General features: G+C 44.5%; 1 protein-coding gene across 2 annotated transcripts in view; it reads right to left on the reverse strand.

Moving 5' to 3' along the window:
- The window catches only part of AOX1 (aldehyde oxidase 1), an 87497-nt gene that overhangs the window by 43242 nt on the left and 27833 nt on the right, over positions 1 to 16422 (reverse strand). For both annotated transcript variants that reach the window (XM_058709809.1, XM_058709808.1), the window contains 11 exons: positions 16052 to 16145; positions 13943 to 14052; positions 11967 to 12151; positions 11118 to 11292; positions 9502 to 9594; positions 7965 to 8134; positions 7242 to 7356; positions 5557 to 5679; positions 3694 to 3790; positions 3097 to 3221; positions 2061 to 2194 (listed from right to left, as the gene is read on the reverse strand). In XM_058709809.1, the coding sequence (XP_058565792.1) occupies positions 2061 to 2194; positions 3097 to 3221; positions 3694 to 3790; positions 5557 to 5679; positions 7242 to 7356; positions 7965 to 8134; positions 9502 to 9594; positions 11118 to 11292; positions 11967 to 12151; positions 13943 to 14052; positions 16052 to 16145 (1421 nt within the window). The remainder of the gene's footprint in view (positions 1 to 2060; positions 2195 to 3096; positions 3222 to 3693; positions 3791 to 5556; positions 5680 to 7241; positions 7357 to 7964; positions 8135 to 9501; positions 9595 to 11117; positions 11293 to 11966; positions 12152 to 13942; positions 14053 to 16051; positions 16146 to 16422) is intronic.

Raw genomic sequence — 16422 nt, forward strand, 5'->3', positions numbered from 1 at the left:
CCACCCATTTATCCAGCCATTCATTTAACCATCCATCCATCCCATATATATTCCCTGAGTGCATACAATAAGCTAGGCACTGGTCTGAATTAATATATGACTAAACTACTACTGTTTCTGTAGCCTATAACACAATAGTTGGAGACCTAGCTAAAGTGATTAATGTCACATGTCAGTTAACTTGTGTTCTTAAAGCTTCAGATTTCATGCTCACTCAGATCCAGCCACTTTGCATATCCCCACCATGAGTTACAAAGTTGAAAGAATGTGAACAGATAAATGCATACTTAACACAACTGTAAAAACAAGGCCAAGTACTTGTCTTTAGGATGGTGGGTTAGCATTTTCATTTTCACCCAGGAATGCTTTTATGCTGGACAAGTTGGGCCCTTGGGTAGCTAGGAGCTTCAGCCTTTCTGTATCTCCAGGGCAGTAGTTCCCATACTTTGGAGTGTAGAAGAATAGTCTGGCATGCTGACAAAAATGTAGATTCCTGAGCCTTAGCACTAGGACTCTCATTCAGTACATGTAGGGAGGGGCCCCAGAATTGGCATTTTTCTCAGTGATTCTTATGAGGTACTTTCAGGTACATGTTGAAAACTACAATTCTGGCACAAAGTTTCCTGTTTTTTTGTTTTTTTTTTTTTTAATGGTGACGACTACCTGGAGCATCAGTTAAATGTAAAGTTTCTGTGTCTACTCTCTGGTGCTTCTGATTCAGTGGGTCTGGGGTGGGGAGGCAGGAATTTCTACAAGCATAGGAGGCATTTATTATTATTATTATTATTATTATTATTATTATTATTATTATTTGAGAGAGAGAGAGAGAGAGAGAGGCAGAGAGAGAGGCAGAGAGAGAGGGGGACAGAGGATCCGAAGTAAGCTCTGTTCTGACAGCAGCAAGCTGCAGGCTGGACTTGAACTCACAAACCACGAGATCACGAGCCCAGGATGTTCAACTGACTGAGCCACTCAGCATCCCAAGACTCTTATTATCACCAGTCTGGGAACACTACTCTGGGGACTACTTAATGCATGCCAGATGTGTGCTAAGGTGGGGTTGTAGTTTAAGGCACTGGTTGCCACATTTGGCTGCACAGTGGAACTAGTGGGTTAGTTTTAAACTATATTGATGCCCGAATTGGATGGGACAGCCTAGGCACTGGGACTTAAATGCTCACCAGATGATTCTTCTGTGCAGTAATGCTTGAGAAGTCTTAAAGGCACAAAGCCTGTTGGGAGTATGATGAACCGATTAACCCTTCTGGGTACTTGGTGGGTGTGAATAGAGACGTTCATTATGGAAAGAAGTGGAGATGGGATTCAGATCTTGTGATTTCCTGTCTCTCATTGCAGAATGAGACACACATCTGAGTGCTTTAGGACCTAGCTTTGAACTACACAGAATTTGTCAAAGGAAGCAGGACCTTTGAACTTTGCAGGCTGATTGGGGCTCTGACAATACTTTGTAACTACCAAGAAACAGCCATAGAAAATGAACAAGAAACAGAAAAGCCAGCAACTTGAACAACATGAACAGCAAAGGAGCAAGCCTTCTGGTTGAGTTAGCCTGGGAACTCTCTTTGAGGATATCATCTATCATTAAGCAAACGTTGACTAGCCAGCACTTCAGGTGCAGAGAGGCAGAGGGTGGGAGCCTTTCTTTCCTCATGCCACCCTGACTGCAGCTAGAGTAGGAAGGGAAAGTGGGGGAGGAGCCTCCCCCTTGGCATTCCACTTAGGCAGGAGACTTGCCCTACCCCTAAATAGGTCACCTTTCCTGAAGCTCAGGGACAGGGCAGCCTCAGCCTTGGAGCTGTTTAACTAATAATATCACTTTTCTTTTTTATAGCCTGTTTCAAGTCCTAGGTGCATTTGACTTTTCCAATCAATCTAGGAAGGTGAGTATTATATCTATAATTATAAAGAAAAAGAGACAGGAGCCTGAGTTGCCCAAGGACACTCAGGTAGTTATGACAGCAGTCAAGTCACTCTCAGTCCACGGATTTGCCCTTAGCTCTGTACGTTTTACACCCTCTTGTATCCCCAAGTGCACTTACTTGATAGCACCCACAGCAGCAATAGCCCCAAATACAGCTGGTCTTCCTACTTTTCCGCCAAAACCTCCACCCACCCGCTTGACATGACAGGTGATCCTGTTGATGGGGATATTTAAAGTAGAGGACACTGTTTTCTGTGGAAGATAATGAAAAAGTTTTACAAGAAATGACAAAGAAGCCTTTTGTTGCCTGAAACATCACAGCAATATTCATCCACACCTACTGTCAGAACACAAAAACAAAAACAAAACCCAAACTAAGATAATGTAAATCTGTGTTGCAGAGAGCTCTGTTGAGTTCATAAACATCATCAATCTTACAGGACAGCCTTTCTAGCAGAAAAATAGTATTTTCCAGAAAGGAAACTGTCAGAGTCCTAGATTCCTGTCAGAGCTGGAATCCTAGCCAAATGCCTAGACGTATGTTCCAACAAAGTGAAAATCAGCAAACTCCTGACAAGTTAGTAAAAAAGATGCTTGCAGCTAAAACCTAGAGCACTTTGAGACTCGGATAATGAAAATGTACTGTAAAGTGATGTGTTTACTCCAAAGGCTATCTGTAATGATTATTGAGAGAAAAAAGCAAGTGCAGATATAATTTAGTGTTATCCAATCACAGAGCTCATTTAAGCATGCTGCAAATGAATGTATTCTTTAAATCTGAAGTGACTGTGGTTGTTCTTTTTCTTTTTTAAGTTTAATTTTATTAATTTTATTTAATTTTCATTCCAATATAGTTAACACAGTGTTACGTTAGTTTCGGGCGTAGAATATAGTGTTTCAACAATTCTATACATTATTCAGTGGTCACCAGGATAAGTGTGCTCTGAATCCCCTTCACCTCAGCTGTTCTTATACTTACTTGACAAGACCAGAAAAAAAATAAAGAATTCTGGTATCTTAGCTGTTCCACTGATGTCCAATATTTGGACATCAAGTTTCTACAGGAAAAATGGCTACCAACTGTGAGCCTATGGGGATTGAGGGCCATGACGAAATTAGGAAGTTGGGAAGGTAAGGGCGATCCTGGACCTCACCTGCACGTGGGCTGGATCCTGTGTTGATACATAAATGTCCAGTTCTTTGTCCTCTGCCTTTGGAATAACAATCACTCTTTGTGTTTCCATGTAGAAATGCTCCTGGCCTCCAACATGGACCTCTCCTGTTAAGTGCAAGCAAAGGGAAATTCCTGAGAGTGTGTGTTGATTGGAAACTACCATGTTGAGGAATTCCAAAGCAAGTAAGATGTGGACTGACCAGTCTGGATTTGTCCTGAACAAGGAATTGATGGATCAGGCATTTGTTCTGTGGCAACTAAAGGCAATCTGTTTCAGATACCATAGTTTTGTATAACAAGTTGGAAGGGTCTGGCTCCATTCCTCTGTCCTTAACTAATCAAAGTGCTAAGGATTTTTCTTCTATTTATTCTGTTGCTCCCTGCCCCCCACCTCTAAAGGCAACACACATAATACCCCCACACCCACACTCACAATTTGAGAGGAGGAGATATAAGAGAAATTTGGCAAAGTGCTGAGTCTTTAGAGGATGCCCTTTCTTAGGAAATCACATGCTCTCAGTGTCTGCTTTGGAACAGAATCATGCAAAGATTCTATTAAATATCCTGAATTGCTTACCTTCAACAATTTGATCGACTTTTTCAAATGCCTCCTCAATGTTTCCTTGTTCAAGTTTTTTTTCAGGGCATAGGAATGAGTTGTGCTTTATGGCATCCTAAATGACAGGAATAACCCAATTAAAATTTTTTTTCTTCCATTGACATTTTGTTTCTTAGTCAAAGGCCAGTAAACTCCCCCAAATAGCCATCTACTGGGACACATGAAGGGAGTCATCAAGCAAGGGAGTACTGGAGTAGTGGGCTCATGGCAGAGACAAGATGGGTATCTGAAGGATGTCTTCTAAAGTGCAGGGAAAACCAGCAAGGAGTAGAGAAATGTTAAGAATTGAGGTCTGGGGATGCTATGATGGCCCATGATGATAAATACTCATTTCTCATTTTCAGTGTGGATTTCCAGGGAACTGGTGATTATTAGTATTATCCCCATTTTACAGATGAAGAAACCATGGCTTAAAGAGGTTAATGAATTTACCTAAGTGATGCAGCCAGGATTCAAACCTAGCAGTTTGGTTCTAGAAACTGTACTTTTAGCCACTACTCTTACTGCCTCTCATACCTACAGTCATTTAAATAAATGAATGAATGGATGGGTAAACAAATATTGGTATGTATAACTATTTTGTTATATACTCTATTCACAAAAGAAATTTTTAGCTGACTCTGGACAGTCCTATTCTGAGAGAACTGCAGATCTCTAACCATTCTGAATCCCAGGATATTTCCTGGTTTTTCTTCTGGGTACTATTTCCCCCTTGAGGAAATGGGATTAAGATTGAAATCTCAAAAACTGATGTTAGGATCCTAGTACAACCCCAGGAGGGATACTGAGCCAAGAAAAATGGTCTGGACTTCTTGCAAACTTGGCAAAATGGGAATTTGGAACAGAATTGATTTGGTTTAGAAAGATCAAGAAACATGACCTTTTTAACACTTTGACTATTGAGCAAGTTGTGCCTTTTAGGCACATTTAAAAAATGTCAAATGGTTCACTGGGGCCTTTGAAAAAAATTTATTTTCTATTACAAGTGCACAAATAAGAAAGCTTTTTGCAACTCAGTTACTCTGAACTTGCCCTTCATTGAGTTAGAACCTGAAAATCCCACTCCACATCTGAATTTTCTATTCTAACTTCATTCCTTCTGCTTTGGTAATAGCATTTGCATTCCTTCAGCTAGACCCAAAAGTAAGAGTTGAAATTTCTGTGGAATTCCATCATGAAAGTCCCACTGTTTTGGAGGCCCACCTTGAAAACATGATTGTTCTCAATATCCATTCTCATCATCTTCCCCAAATTTTAGTGGTCATGTAGTCACTTGGGATAAAGTCTACATTTCCCAGCTCCCCTTGAGGTGTGGTATCTGACTAGGTGCTAACCAGTGAGATTATGGGAAGTGTCCTTAAAGGGATGGGATATGCCCTTCTTCATCACCTCATTCTCTTTGCTGTCTGGAATGTGAACTTAATAGCCAAAGCTTCAGCAGCCATTGTGGAGCAAAGTGTGACCTAGAGGGTAGAAACCATGCTTGAAGCAGTGACTAGATAGAAGGATCCAAGATCCCTGACACATAGAACCCTACATAAGCCCTGGACTGATCTTTTCTAGACTTTGTGAATGTGAAAGAGAAAGAAACTACAATTCTTCATTTGTTTCTCCACCCCACCCCACCCCACCCCACCCCTGTCATTTCTTAGAGCCAAAGCTAATTTCAATTCATACAAATAATATCTTCCAGAGGAAGCTGATCTTTCCAGGGCAAGCCAGTGGCAAGAAAAAATTAGAATTAGTCTTGCATTAAGAAATTTACAAGGGTGCTTTTGATTCTACAACTTTACAGGAAAGAAACCAGCCAGCACAGCTTACATTGATGGTGAAGATTATGGGCTCCAGATCTTTGTAGGTGATCTTTATCTTTTCAATTGCTCTCTTTGCCTGTACATCTGTCTCTGCAACCACAGCACAGATGATCTGGCCCACGCAAAGCACCTGCGGAAAGTACATGCATGAAGCAGGTAGAAAAATATCAGTAGGAATAGTCTTACTTCACCCTTATCAGTGGCTGGTATCTTTGTTATTATTGTTTGTCAATAAGGCCACATTGGAGGTCACATTCAACAACATGTGCTTGGCTTAAAATGTTTTAATTAAAAAAATAATTTAAAGAATATAGATGATTCCATTGACCATTTTACTCAATGAATGTAAGCTCCAGAGTGGATGTGAGATTGGTTGTGACCTGAATGTGCTGTGTCCTCTGTCAAGCTTGGGTCACATGTATCATATTTATGGTATCATTTATCATTTTAAAATTTAAAGATAAGGAAAGTGTTTTTTGTACAATATCATCCCTGTTATGAGCTGCACTGTGTCCCCTCCTTCTTCCCAAATTCAAATGTTGAAGCCTTAATGTCCAGTGTGACTGTATTTGGAGATAGGGCCTTCAGTGGGGTAATTAAGATTAAATGAGGTCATAAGGGTGGAGCTCTAATCCAATATGACTGTGTCCTTATAAAAAGAGGAAGAGATACCAGGGAGGCTCATCCTCAGACAAAAGTCATGAGAGGACACAGTGAGGAGACAGCCACCTGCAAACCAGGAAGAGAGGCCTCAGGAGAAACCAAAACCTTGATCTTGGGTGATAGGCCACCAGAATTGTGAGAAAATGAATTTCTGCTTTTTCAAAAGTGGCCCAGGTTGTGGTATTTTGTGATGGCAGCCTGAGCAGATGATATAGCTCTTAAATAACAACTGACCTCTTCATCTGGAGTTCAACCAAAAGAACAGTGAGACATTTCATGGCTGGAGGAGAAACAGTCTGTGTGACTCATTGAGAAGTAACAATAATAGCTAACACCTACTGAAAGCCTTCATGTGCCAAACACCGTTGTAAGCATTTTACGTGCATTAACTCTTTTAGATCCCACAACACCATGGGATTGGTGCAGTGGTTGTTCCCATTTTCCAGGTAATGATACCCAAAGGCACATGGCTAGTGAGCGGTAGAGATGGAACACGAACCAAATTAGCCTGGCTCCAAAAGCAAGTATTCAGTGAATGTTTGTAGAATTGAATTAAAATGTCAAAGGTGGGAAAAGCAACTTTATTACAAATGGAATGTGTAAAAGTAAGTGAGGGGTGGGGTGGGGGTGTGTCTGCATGGGGTTGGTTTAGGAAAGGAGAGAGTTCAATACAGAAAACAGGGAGTGGCTGTATTTTTTGCACTCTCCTTTTTAGGTCTTTCTAGCATATTCTATCCTGATACAGGTCAGTTCCTACATTTATTCTTTAGACGAGGGTAAATTAACTCAAGAGCACACAGTGGGAAAACTAGAACTTGTTTTTCTGTATGTATATTATTTCCCTTTTACTGTGTAATTTCCTGACTCCAGAAGATTTAAGTCTGTCTGAATAAAGATGTTAGGTGTAGAGAGAAGCTGGAAGAATCGGCACTTCTGTCCCTCAATGTGGGGGGCGGGATTGAAAACCAGTTGGAGGTGGTACCTTTGTGATTATCTGCACAAAGTCATCTGAGAAAGCATGCTCTGTACCTCATCTACAGCCAACAATTTGTCATCCTTGGCACCATTGGTGCCTGGAATGTCCTCAGCTGTTATCACATCAACCACCCCAGGTAGTTCAAGGGCCTCAGACAAATCAATTGATCTGAAAAAAGAGAAATATTTAAGAAGTAGAAATCAGCAAGCTTTGAGGGCCCCAGACCTGAGGAAAGGATAGAACATGGTTGAAAATAAAAAATATATAACAACTGTCCAGCATAGGTCCCGATCAATAAAAGCTAACCTGCCATATGGTCCAGAAGGCTGCCTGCTGGGTCAGGGGTCACACTTTAACTATAGGAGAGGACCTGGGGGAGGGGCTGTGTGGCTGTGGCAAGGGACATTCTTAGGAAGCTTAGGACAGTAGGCATTAGACCTTCAGAAATGCAGTATTTCAGGGTTTTACCAACAGCTGAGTATCAGCCCTACTCAGAATTACTCCTTTGAGCCATGACTGAGGCTACAGCAGGGAGATGAGGTGTAATGAGGTTAGAAGAGAAGCAAGGAGCCCATAACTGCTATTTTTGTTCTCTCTTTCATAATGGTCATTTCCAGATACCCTCTCTTCCTCCTGCTGGGGATGGTGCCCTTTTCTTTCTTCTTTCAATTTTAGGTTCTTTGGGTTTAGGACATGGCATAACAGGTACATTCCTCAGAGGGAATCCACAGGTGTGCTTTTAAAAGTTTTTTTTTGAAAGCTTTCCATTTACTTACATGATTTTTGCATGGGCTTTTGTACTGGTCACCAAAACCATGAAAAGTTCTCTATCCACCATAGGGATGTCATCACAAAATATGGCTTCACCTGTAGCATGTTTAAGACCTGACAGGTGCATGATGGGGCGTCCAACTGGATCTTGGAGGGACTGGTGAGAATCCACACTCTGCAGAGGGAGACAAGAGTTGCCCTGGACAATTCAAATCTTCACAAGTGGCCTGGCTGATTACCAACACTCTTGATTCAGGATTGAGAAATCAGTCACCCTCAGACCACAAACACTGGAGTGGGTCAGATGATAAGTGCAAAAATTCAATGATGTCACTAGACTGGGGAATTATCCTGTCAGTTATGTAGCAATGCCAACTTTTTGGCAGAACTGTGAAGTAGGTGAAAGGGCATCCTAGCCTCTCCTTTTGGCATTTTCTTTTCCCAAGTTGTGCCCCTGTACTGCTTTCTTCTGGAATTCAGAGGTTCTCCTTGTCCAGCTTTCTTACCTTTTCCATGACCAAACTGTTTACATAGAAAGTGATCAAGATGATGAAGTCTAAAGTGATATAATTCCAGAGGGTGGGGGACCAAAATCTAAGCTAAAAGCTTGAGTGTCAACTTGAGTAGTGCCTGGGGCAGGGGAGAGGGGAGGGGAGCAAATGTCAATGGAGTCCACCCAGATCTAGACCACAGTGCCTTGGTTGCCCCTGTAAGTGGCTCAAAAACATCACTGGGAGGATAAGAAGTTGGAGAAAGTGTTTATTTTGGAATTCTTTTCAGGGAAGCTCTGGGGTGTGTGTGTGTGTGTGTGTGTGTGTTATGTGTGGAGATGGGGTGGGAGAGGGGCTTTGTGCTAACAGATAATAATAGATACTTTCTAAATTGTCCTTCAAGAAGGGTGGGTTCAGGTACTGGCAAGGTCCTTGTTTTGCTGACTGGAGATGAGATATTTGCAACCAGGGCTGGAGGCTGAAACTTGCTACCCTCTTATGCAGTCCTTCCCCCACACCTGGCTTGGGTGCTCTTCAAACAAATGCCCAAAGAACATGCATTCCAGGATACTATCAATGATTAGTCAGATGGTCAAACCATTCCAGGCTGGTTCAGCCTTGAGTGTGTGTCATGGTAGCTCAGGCCCGATCTTAGATCCAGCATCTCCCTGACTTGGCCTAAACAAAGGGCAATGTGCCAGCCCAAACTAGAAAGTCAGAACTATGAATCACAACTCTGAAGTGCTTGCTTTGTTCACATAACTATAGCTTATCTCTTAGTTTCTTTTTTAAATTTTTTTTTTCAACGCTTTTTAATTTTTATTTTTGGGACAGAGAGAGACAGAGCATGAATGGGGGAGGGGCAGAGAGAGAGGGAGACACAGAATCGGAAACAGGCTCCAGGCTCCGAGCCATCAGCCCAGAGCCCGACGCGGGGCTCGAACTCACGGACCGCGAGATCGTGACCTGGCTGAAGTCGGACGCCCAACCGACTGCGCCACCCAGGCGCCCCTCTTAGTTTCTAGGTTCCTGTTAAATTATACTCACTGACCTGGTACCTTTGGACTCCCCGGGGTCCTGTGACGGGGAAATCTTCTAGAGCACTTAGGAATCGGTCTGAAATTTCAGGATAATGATGACTGTCCTGAAAGACCATTCAAAACAATAAAGATAAACCAATTAGTCTATGATTAAACTGGGCTTTGGCTTGTGTGAAAATGACTTGGTTGAGGTATTCAAGAAACTGCAAGGCCAGGGTATCCTGGAAGACCAAAATCTACATCATCTCCCCGGGGTCTCCTTTTTTATGAAGGTGTCTTGCCCTCCCTCCCTTTCCACATACTGAGGAACTGGATGGACTGGTTTGAATCTGATCCCCTAGCCACCCAGAGGAGGGAGAGGCCTGTCAGTCAGCTGGGTAAAGGCAGGACAAGCTGGAACACTGGGGGACAGAGACACCATCCCAGAATGAGCTGGAGTTCACTGTACACAAAAGAGCCCACATCCTGCTTGTTTTTCTCAGCAACTCAGCAGTTCATCAGTAAAATTGAGAAGGCTCTCTGGGTGTCTGAAACATACCAAGTGTCTTGATTATGAAATTAAATGGCAGTGATTATTACCCTGGTGAATGTGGTTGGTGAGGGTCTATGTCCACGTAATGAAAATTGAACACTTGAGGTGACTTGAGGAGTGTTGGGGTAGGGTGTGGTTTGAAACAGGGGGTACGAGGTAGGGTGAGGGTTATAATCCTGGTCTGGGAAGGAAATAGAGAGTGAGAGAAAGAGAATGTTTTGCCTTGCCTAACTTATTCCAGAAGTATACAAACAAAACAATCTAGAAAGAAGCCACTTAAATATTTGCATACAAATAAAATTTTAGTATGTTTTGAAAAATAAAATTTTATTTTACATTTTATGTTGAATATTAAATTTTAGAATAGGCAAACCTAATCTGCCATGAAGCAGATGAGTGGTTGCCTGGGGGCAGGGGTGGGAGGCCAAAAGGTACTTTTTGGGGTGATGAAAATGCCTTATACCTTGTTTGAGGTGGTGGCTACATGGGTTTACACATTTGTTAAAACTCATTGAGTATAAATAGGTGCATTTTATTATATGTAATTATATTTCAGTAAAGTTGATTTTATTATTTTTTAAATTGTTTATTTATTTTGAGAGGGATTGAGAGAGAGAGAAAGAGAGAGAGTACAAGCAGGGGAAGGGGCAGAGAAGGGGGAGACAGAGAATCCCAAGCAAGCTCCGCACCTTCAGCACAGAGCCCAATGTGGGACTTGATCTCACAAACTGTGAGATCATGGCCTGAGCCAAAATCAAGAGTCAGATGCTTAACCCACTGAGTCACCCAGGTGCCCCCAGTAAAGCGGATTTTAAAAGAAAAAGAAATCGCACACTGGAGGCAGGGGCACTGTAACGTTTCATTGCTCAGGGCATGTAGTGAACATCTGTGAACTGAAGACAGTGTGGTATCCTGAGCCTCATGTGGTAGCCCTTCAGGGCTGAATCCCTGAAGGAAGGAGGGCTAGGAACTGACAAGGCCTGACTCAGAACAGGTGACAGGTCATGCACAGGCTGCCCACAAGACAGTTTGCAAAAGTAGTGGAAAAGCTGGGAGCTATGGCTGCAAGGGGCACATAAAAACCAGAACACTTACAGACACTTTTACAAGCTTCTTCAGTTCCTGCAGAACTTCTAGGTAGAATTTGAAGAAGAAGCTGACCACCAAAGTCCTCTTGAATTCCACTCTTCCCCCTGGAGCCCAGCCTGGGAGGGAGACCTCTTCCAGAAGCAGCCTGCAAGCTTCCTCCAGCATTGGCTCATTCCAGGGCCTGGTGGGGTTGGAGGTGGGAAAGGGACAAGTCAAAGGGCAGTCTCGATCACACGGCATGTGCCACCTACTGGATAATAACAATTTAGAGAACCTGGAGTCTCCTTTTATGAGTTGGAAGGGAACTCAGAAATCATCTAACCAAGCCCTTTAGGAAAATCGAGGCCTGGGAAGCTGCACCAAGTGGCCTGAGGGTCATGGCAGGGTGAGGATGGGCCCTGTTTCATTGCAACATGAACCAAGCATGTTCAAGGGCCAGAACATGCTGGAACCAGACATTACACAAACAGATCATGAGGGCCAATTCCATTATGAACCGGACTGGCCTCTACTGAGGAAGAAACAAAAGGTCCCCGCACAGCAGCGGCACTAGGTACACTTGGACCCTACCTGGTGTGGGTCTGCAGGAGTGCTGATGTGCACATGAGAACTGGGGCAGAGCACAGTCATGGGTCATTGTTGTCGTGGCCTTCCCCCAAGGAGCAGCCCCTAATTAGTCAAAGTCAAGTGAGGTTTGCTTTATTAGCAAAATTGCAGAAAGAACAAGCAGTGATTCTATATATAGGAGTTCACATCTTCCCAGGGCATTAACAACCCTTGCCAGAGCCAAACTTCTACTTGTTCTTTGTTTTTGATGTCAAGTTTCACCTTTGGGGTGCAGGGTTCATTGCTTACCTCCCTATGAGCTGCTGGCAGGATTTATGTGCACCAATTGTGGCTTCCCCAACCCCTCCATAGGAGAGGCTCAGCTCCTTGATGGTGTCTGTGGCTTCTTCGAGAATGACTCGCATGCCAGCACTCACATCAGCCAAGGCATTTTGCTGGCACTGAGCCTGTCGGAAGGCTGACACAAATTCCCACTGTGGACACAAGAACCACTTGGGGTTACTTGACATGTCAAAAGTGAGAGCATGGTTCCTGCTTCTTGGTGCCACTAATTAATCACTTAGACTCCATCTAACGGGGCACAAAAGACACTTGGCACAATTAGAGGACAAGTTGGCTGGCTTCTCATTCATAGTGAGAATGGAATCCATCCCCAATGTCCAATGCCCTTAAGGAAAAGGGATCACTGTGCACTTTTCCTGAGGCCAGGATACCTGGATCATTTCCAGGTGCTCTTATTTCTAGGTGCTCTTGCCTCTAGTCTTCAGATGCCTCTGTCCTCATGAGGATGCAGGAACCCTCCCAGCACAGGCATTTTTAACATTCATTTATTTTTGAGAGACAGAGAGAGACAGAGCACAGGTTGGGAAGGGGCAGAGAGAGAAGGAGACAGAATCTGAAGCAGGCTCCAGGCTCTGAGCTGTCAGCACAGAGCCTGATGCAGGGCTCGAACTCACAAACTGTGAGATCTTGACCTGAGCTGAAGTTGGAAGCTTTAACTGAGCCACCCAGGCACCCCAACACAGGTTCTTTTAAATGTGATTTGCTTGAAGCATAAGAGACTGTTAAAAACTGAGAACAAACTGAGGGTTGATGGGGGGTGGGAGGGAGGGCAGGGTGGGTGATGGGTATTGAGGAGGGCACCTTTTGGGATGAGCACTGGGTGTTGTATGGAAACCAATTTGACAGTAAATTTCATATATTAAAAAATAAATTAAAAAAAAAATAAATGTGATTTGCTTGATGTGTGAAAGAGACCCACTACATTTTTGGTTTGTAGAAATGACTGCTTTTCCACTTTGCAAAGGTCATAAAAGAGTTGAATAGAACTTTGACAGTGCACTAGGGAATCTTGTATCAGGAATGAGAGTCGGGAGGGTAATGGCTGCCCCACTGGGGTCTTTGGCACCATGACCTGCTGATGTTGCAACATGAGGTTAATGGTGAAGGCCTGTGCCTCAAGTGTGTTTCCATCTGTGCATCCACCAAGGGTGCTGTGTTTGTGCCTGCCTGCTTTTCCATCTTGGGCCTTCCCCGATGCACTTTGGATTAGAACACATTTCAAAGTTTCCATTCCAAAGGAAAAATAAATGAAGATCATACACGCTGAAACATGACTTAACATGAGACCTCCCACATAACTAAGCTAACTCCTGGCTTTTCACCATTGTGTGTGTGTGTGTGTGTGTGTGTGTGTGTGTGTGTGTGTTGAATTGCCTCTCTCTGGGGAGACCATCCTCTTGGATTCGGGTATGGTTTTGGGGAGAGACACGGAGCATTGAGTGAAGACAGAGGCCCCACTCAAAAGCCAGCTGGGTGGCCACATCAATCCCAGACATCCTGTGTTAGCAAACATCTGGAGGTCCTCTTGTTCCTGTGAGCTGTTGGGGTTAGCTAGAGTGGGAAGAGACCCTGTTCCAGCTTCCACCTCTTTGTGGGTCAGGCGGAGAAGCTCGTCCACAGCCAGAGAGCTTTAATTCCGCCTCCCAGAGTCGATCTGTAGACATAAAGGGGTGTGGAAGCACAACCACATGCCCTCAGCAGGCCCCACCCCACAGCTGAAACAACAACCCCAAATCACAGCCCAGAGCTGCTTGCCCGAGGGTGTCTGAGGGCCTTGGTGCTAGGCCAGTCCACAGTGGACAGGAAACAGATTTTCAGGACAGTCATTTTCCTTCCATCTGTTTTCAGATTTCTGAAGATGACTGCTCTCTGTCATGAAAAGGGAAAAACAAACTCTTAAAAGCAACCAGCAGAATTCTTACCTTTTGAGAGTGCGGGATGTACACAGATTCCAAAATTTCCTCTGGCTTAAGGTCTGCACTTGCCAACCCGGCAAGAAAATGGTCATTTAGAGGGATCTGCCGTGTACCTTCTGTCGAAGAAAATGACATTTCTGCACAGTTGCAGTGAGGAATGCCGGATTATTCTGTACTCTTAAATGTCAGCAGCAAGGAGGAAAAGGTCACCTCCCTCTGCACAGAGTGATGCAGTCCAGGGCTCCCCCACTCCCCTGCACAGACAGGACTGGCAGGGCCAGTATGACATTTTCTCGTCTCTGCATACGTGCTATGTGAACAGGGTCTCTTGCCATCTCCAAGGCCTGTCATGCCTGCACCATTTCATCTTGAGGCAGAAGCTGGTTAACTAAATCTAACTCATTCACTACTGTGATCAAGGTAAGGGCAAGTGGAGACAGAGTTTATTTCCACTATTAACAGAGCTCAAGTCATTGCATTTCTTTTTGTTCTTGCTGCTGCTGTTGGCATCTAAACTGGAGACCTACATCTTTCAAACAAAGTGAGCAATTCACAAACCCTCCGTTTGGCCCAGTGTTATAATTTAGTGGTCAGAGCAGGGCCCTCCGGTTTTAAACAGTGGTTTGCGGCTCCGCAGCAGGTGCCATGAGGAGATCAAACTACAGCCCAGCGAATCTGAGATGGATTCTCTTCGTGGCAAAAGAGGCAAGATGCTGATTGGAACGTAGGGGTAGTTGAGAAGGAAGCAGGAGAACCCCAGAAGGAGCCCCTGCTGACCTTTGCTGGCCTGCCCTGCTGCTAGGTCAGTGAGGTCATCTACCAGCACCGGAGAAACACTGCACTCAGGGTGGAGGTGGCTTTGGCAGAGCTGGAAAAGCACAGACCTTAAGCCAAAGGTAACCACCAACCCCCAGTAGAAGAACACTACTGCTAATGTAGTAGAAGGCCCTGCATGCAGGCCAGGCTATCCTTGCTATCCAGATGCCCCAGATTCTTGGCTTCTTCTTTTCTGGTGTTTGGGGGTCAGGTTGGGGTCACATTCAACCACAGGCGGGGAAGACTCAGGAAAATGGCTGACCAGGCCAGGCCAGGCCAGGGTGAGGCCTTTCCTCTCCTCCCTCCTGGGCGGGCCCCATGCAAAGCTGAATAAGGGTGTGTGAGCTTTTCCTCTGCACAAAGGCTCTCCCAGCACTTCCCACCAGTTAGGGATGAGATCGTATTATGGCCAATAAACCCCTTGGGAGGGTTACATTGCCTGTGATATAATTCCTGGTTGGATACACCCCTGAAGTTCATGTGGGGAGCAGATTGTGATTGCTTCCCTGCACCCTAGTGCCTGGGTCCGGTCCACCCATAGGAGGGGTAAATGACTGGCTGGCCAAGTGGGAGGGACAGAAGGAGTGTATATTTGATGGGTTGTGGGTGAAGGACCAGGAGAAGTGATGGGAGGTAGAGCCAGAGGCCCTGGAGAGGCAGCCTGATACAGATGATGGTTCCCATCCTGTGCCTGTCTCTACAAGTGACAGCTGGGTGGTTGGTTAGACTAGTCATGCTGTGTATAAGATGTCCAATACAGCCTGGCATACAGTTAGTGCCCAGTAAAGGGGTACGTCAGCATTCTTGGAGCAGTGGAGGCAGGGAGAGAGCTGAGTGTTTCCAGGGAGACAAGGGTAGTGTTGCATGGAGCAGCCCCAGGGAATGATCCTTTCAGCCAGCATGTAAAATTCATCATTGTCTTCCTTCTGTCCCTAGAGGGCCCATGGTGTTTGTTGTGTGTCTTCCCCAGACTTGTGGCTTCTCACACAGCAACTGAGGGGAGTAGGAATGAAGGAGAGTAGACAACAGTCCTCAGACAGCAGACAGCCTTCACCTCAGCCTCTGCACACCACCCCTGGCTGTCACATGGCTATGGTGGGGTGAATGTTGTGTGTACATGGGCAGTGGTGCCAGAAGGAAGCACTAGCCACTCCCTTGTATCAGTGTGCCTTCCTCTAGGAGCCTGAGCTTCCCATGGTGGATTAAGAGCCAGAGATCAGCACTCTGACTTATACCAATTCCTTAAAAAGAAAGACAAAAAATCTTAGGTGCAATCTAGAATGTTCTGGGGTAGCTTACCTTCTGATATCAGATTGAGGGTAGCATTGCCCACAACCAAAATTGGATTCAGATCCGAATAGCAATGTCGGCTTATAACATGTCCCCCTAAGGACTAAAAAGGAAGAGTTATTGCCTTGGTCATTCTATTCCTCAGATCCTAGGCCCCACAGGCACCTGCTTAAGGTCCTCTTGTAGTGAAAGTGTCACAAGGGATCTTGGTCCTCTTGGTAGAGAGACTCCATTCAGACAGTCTGGAAGGAACCTCTCACCCACTACTTTGGATGGGACAGGAACTGATAGTAACCAACACTCACACAGCATTTGGTATGTTCTACTTCTTTACACACATTTACTTACTTTTTTTTTTAACCCAGTGAGACTGATGCCAT

Source organism: Neofelis nebulosa, chromosome 2, assembly GCF_028018385.1.
Source record: "Neofelis nebulosa isolate mNeoNeb1 chromosome 2, mNeoNeb1.pri, whole genome shotgun sequence".
NCBI classification, from domain to species: domain Eukaryota; kingdom Metazoa; phylum Chordata; class Mammalia; order Carnivora; family Felidae; genus Neofelis; species Neofelis nebulosa.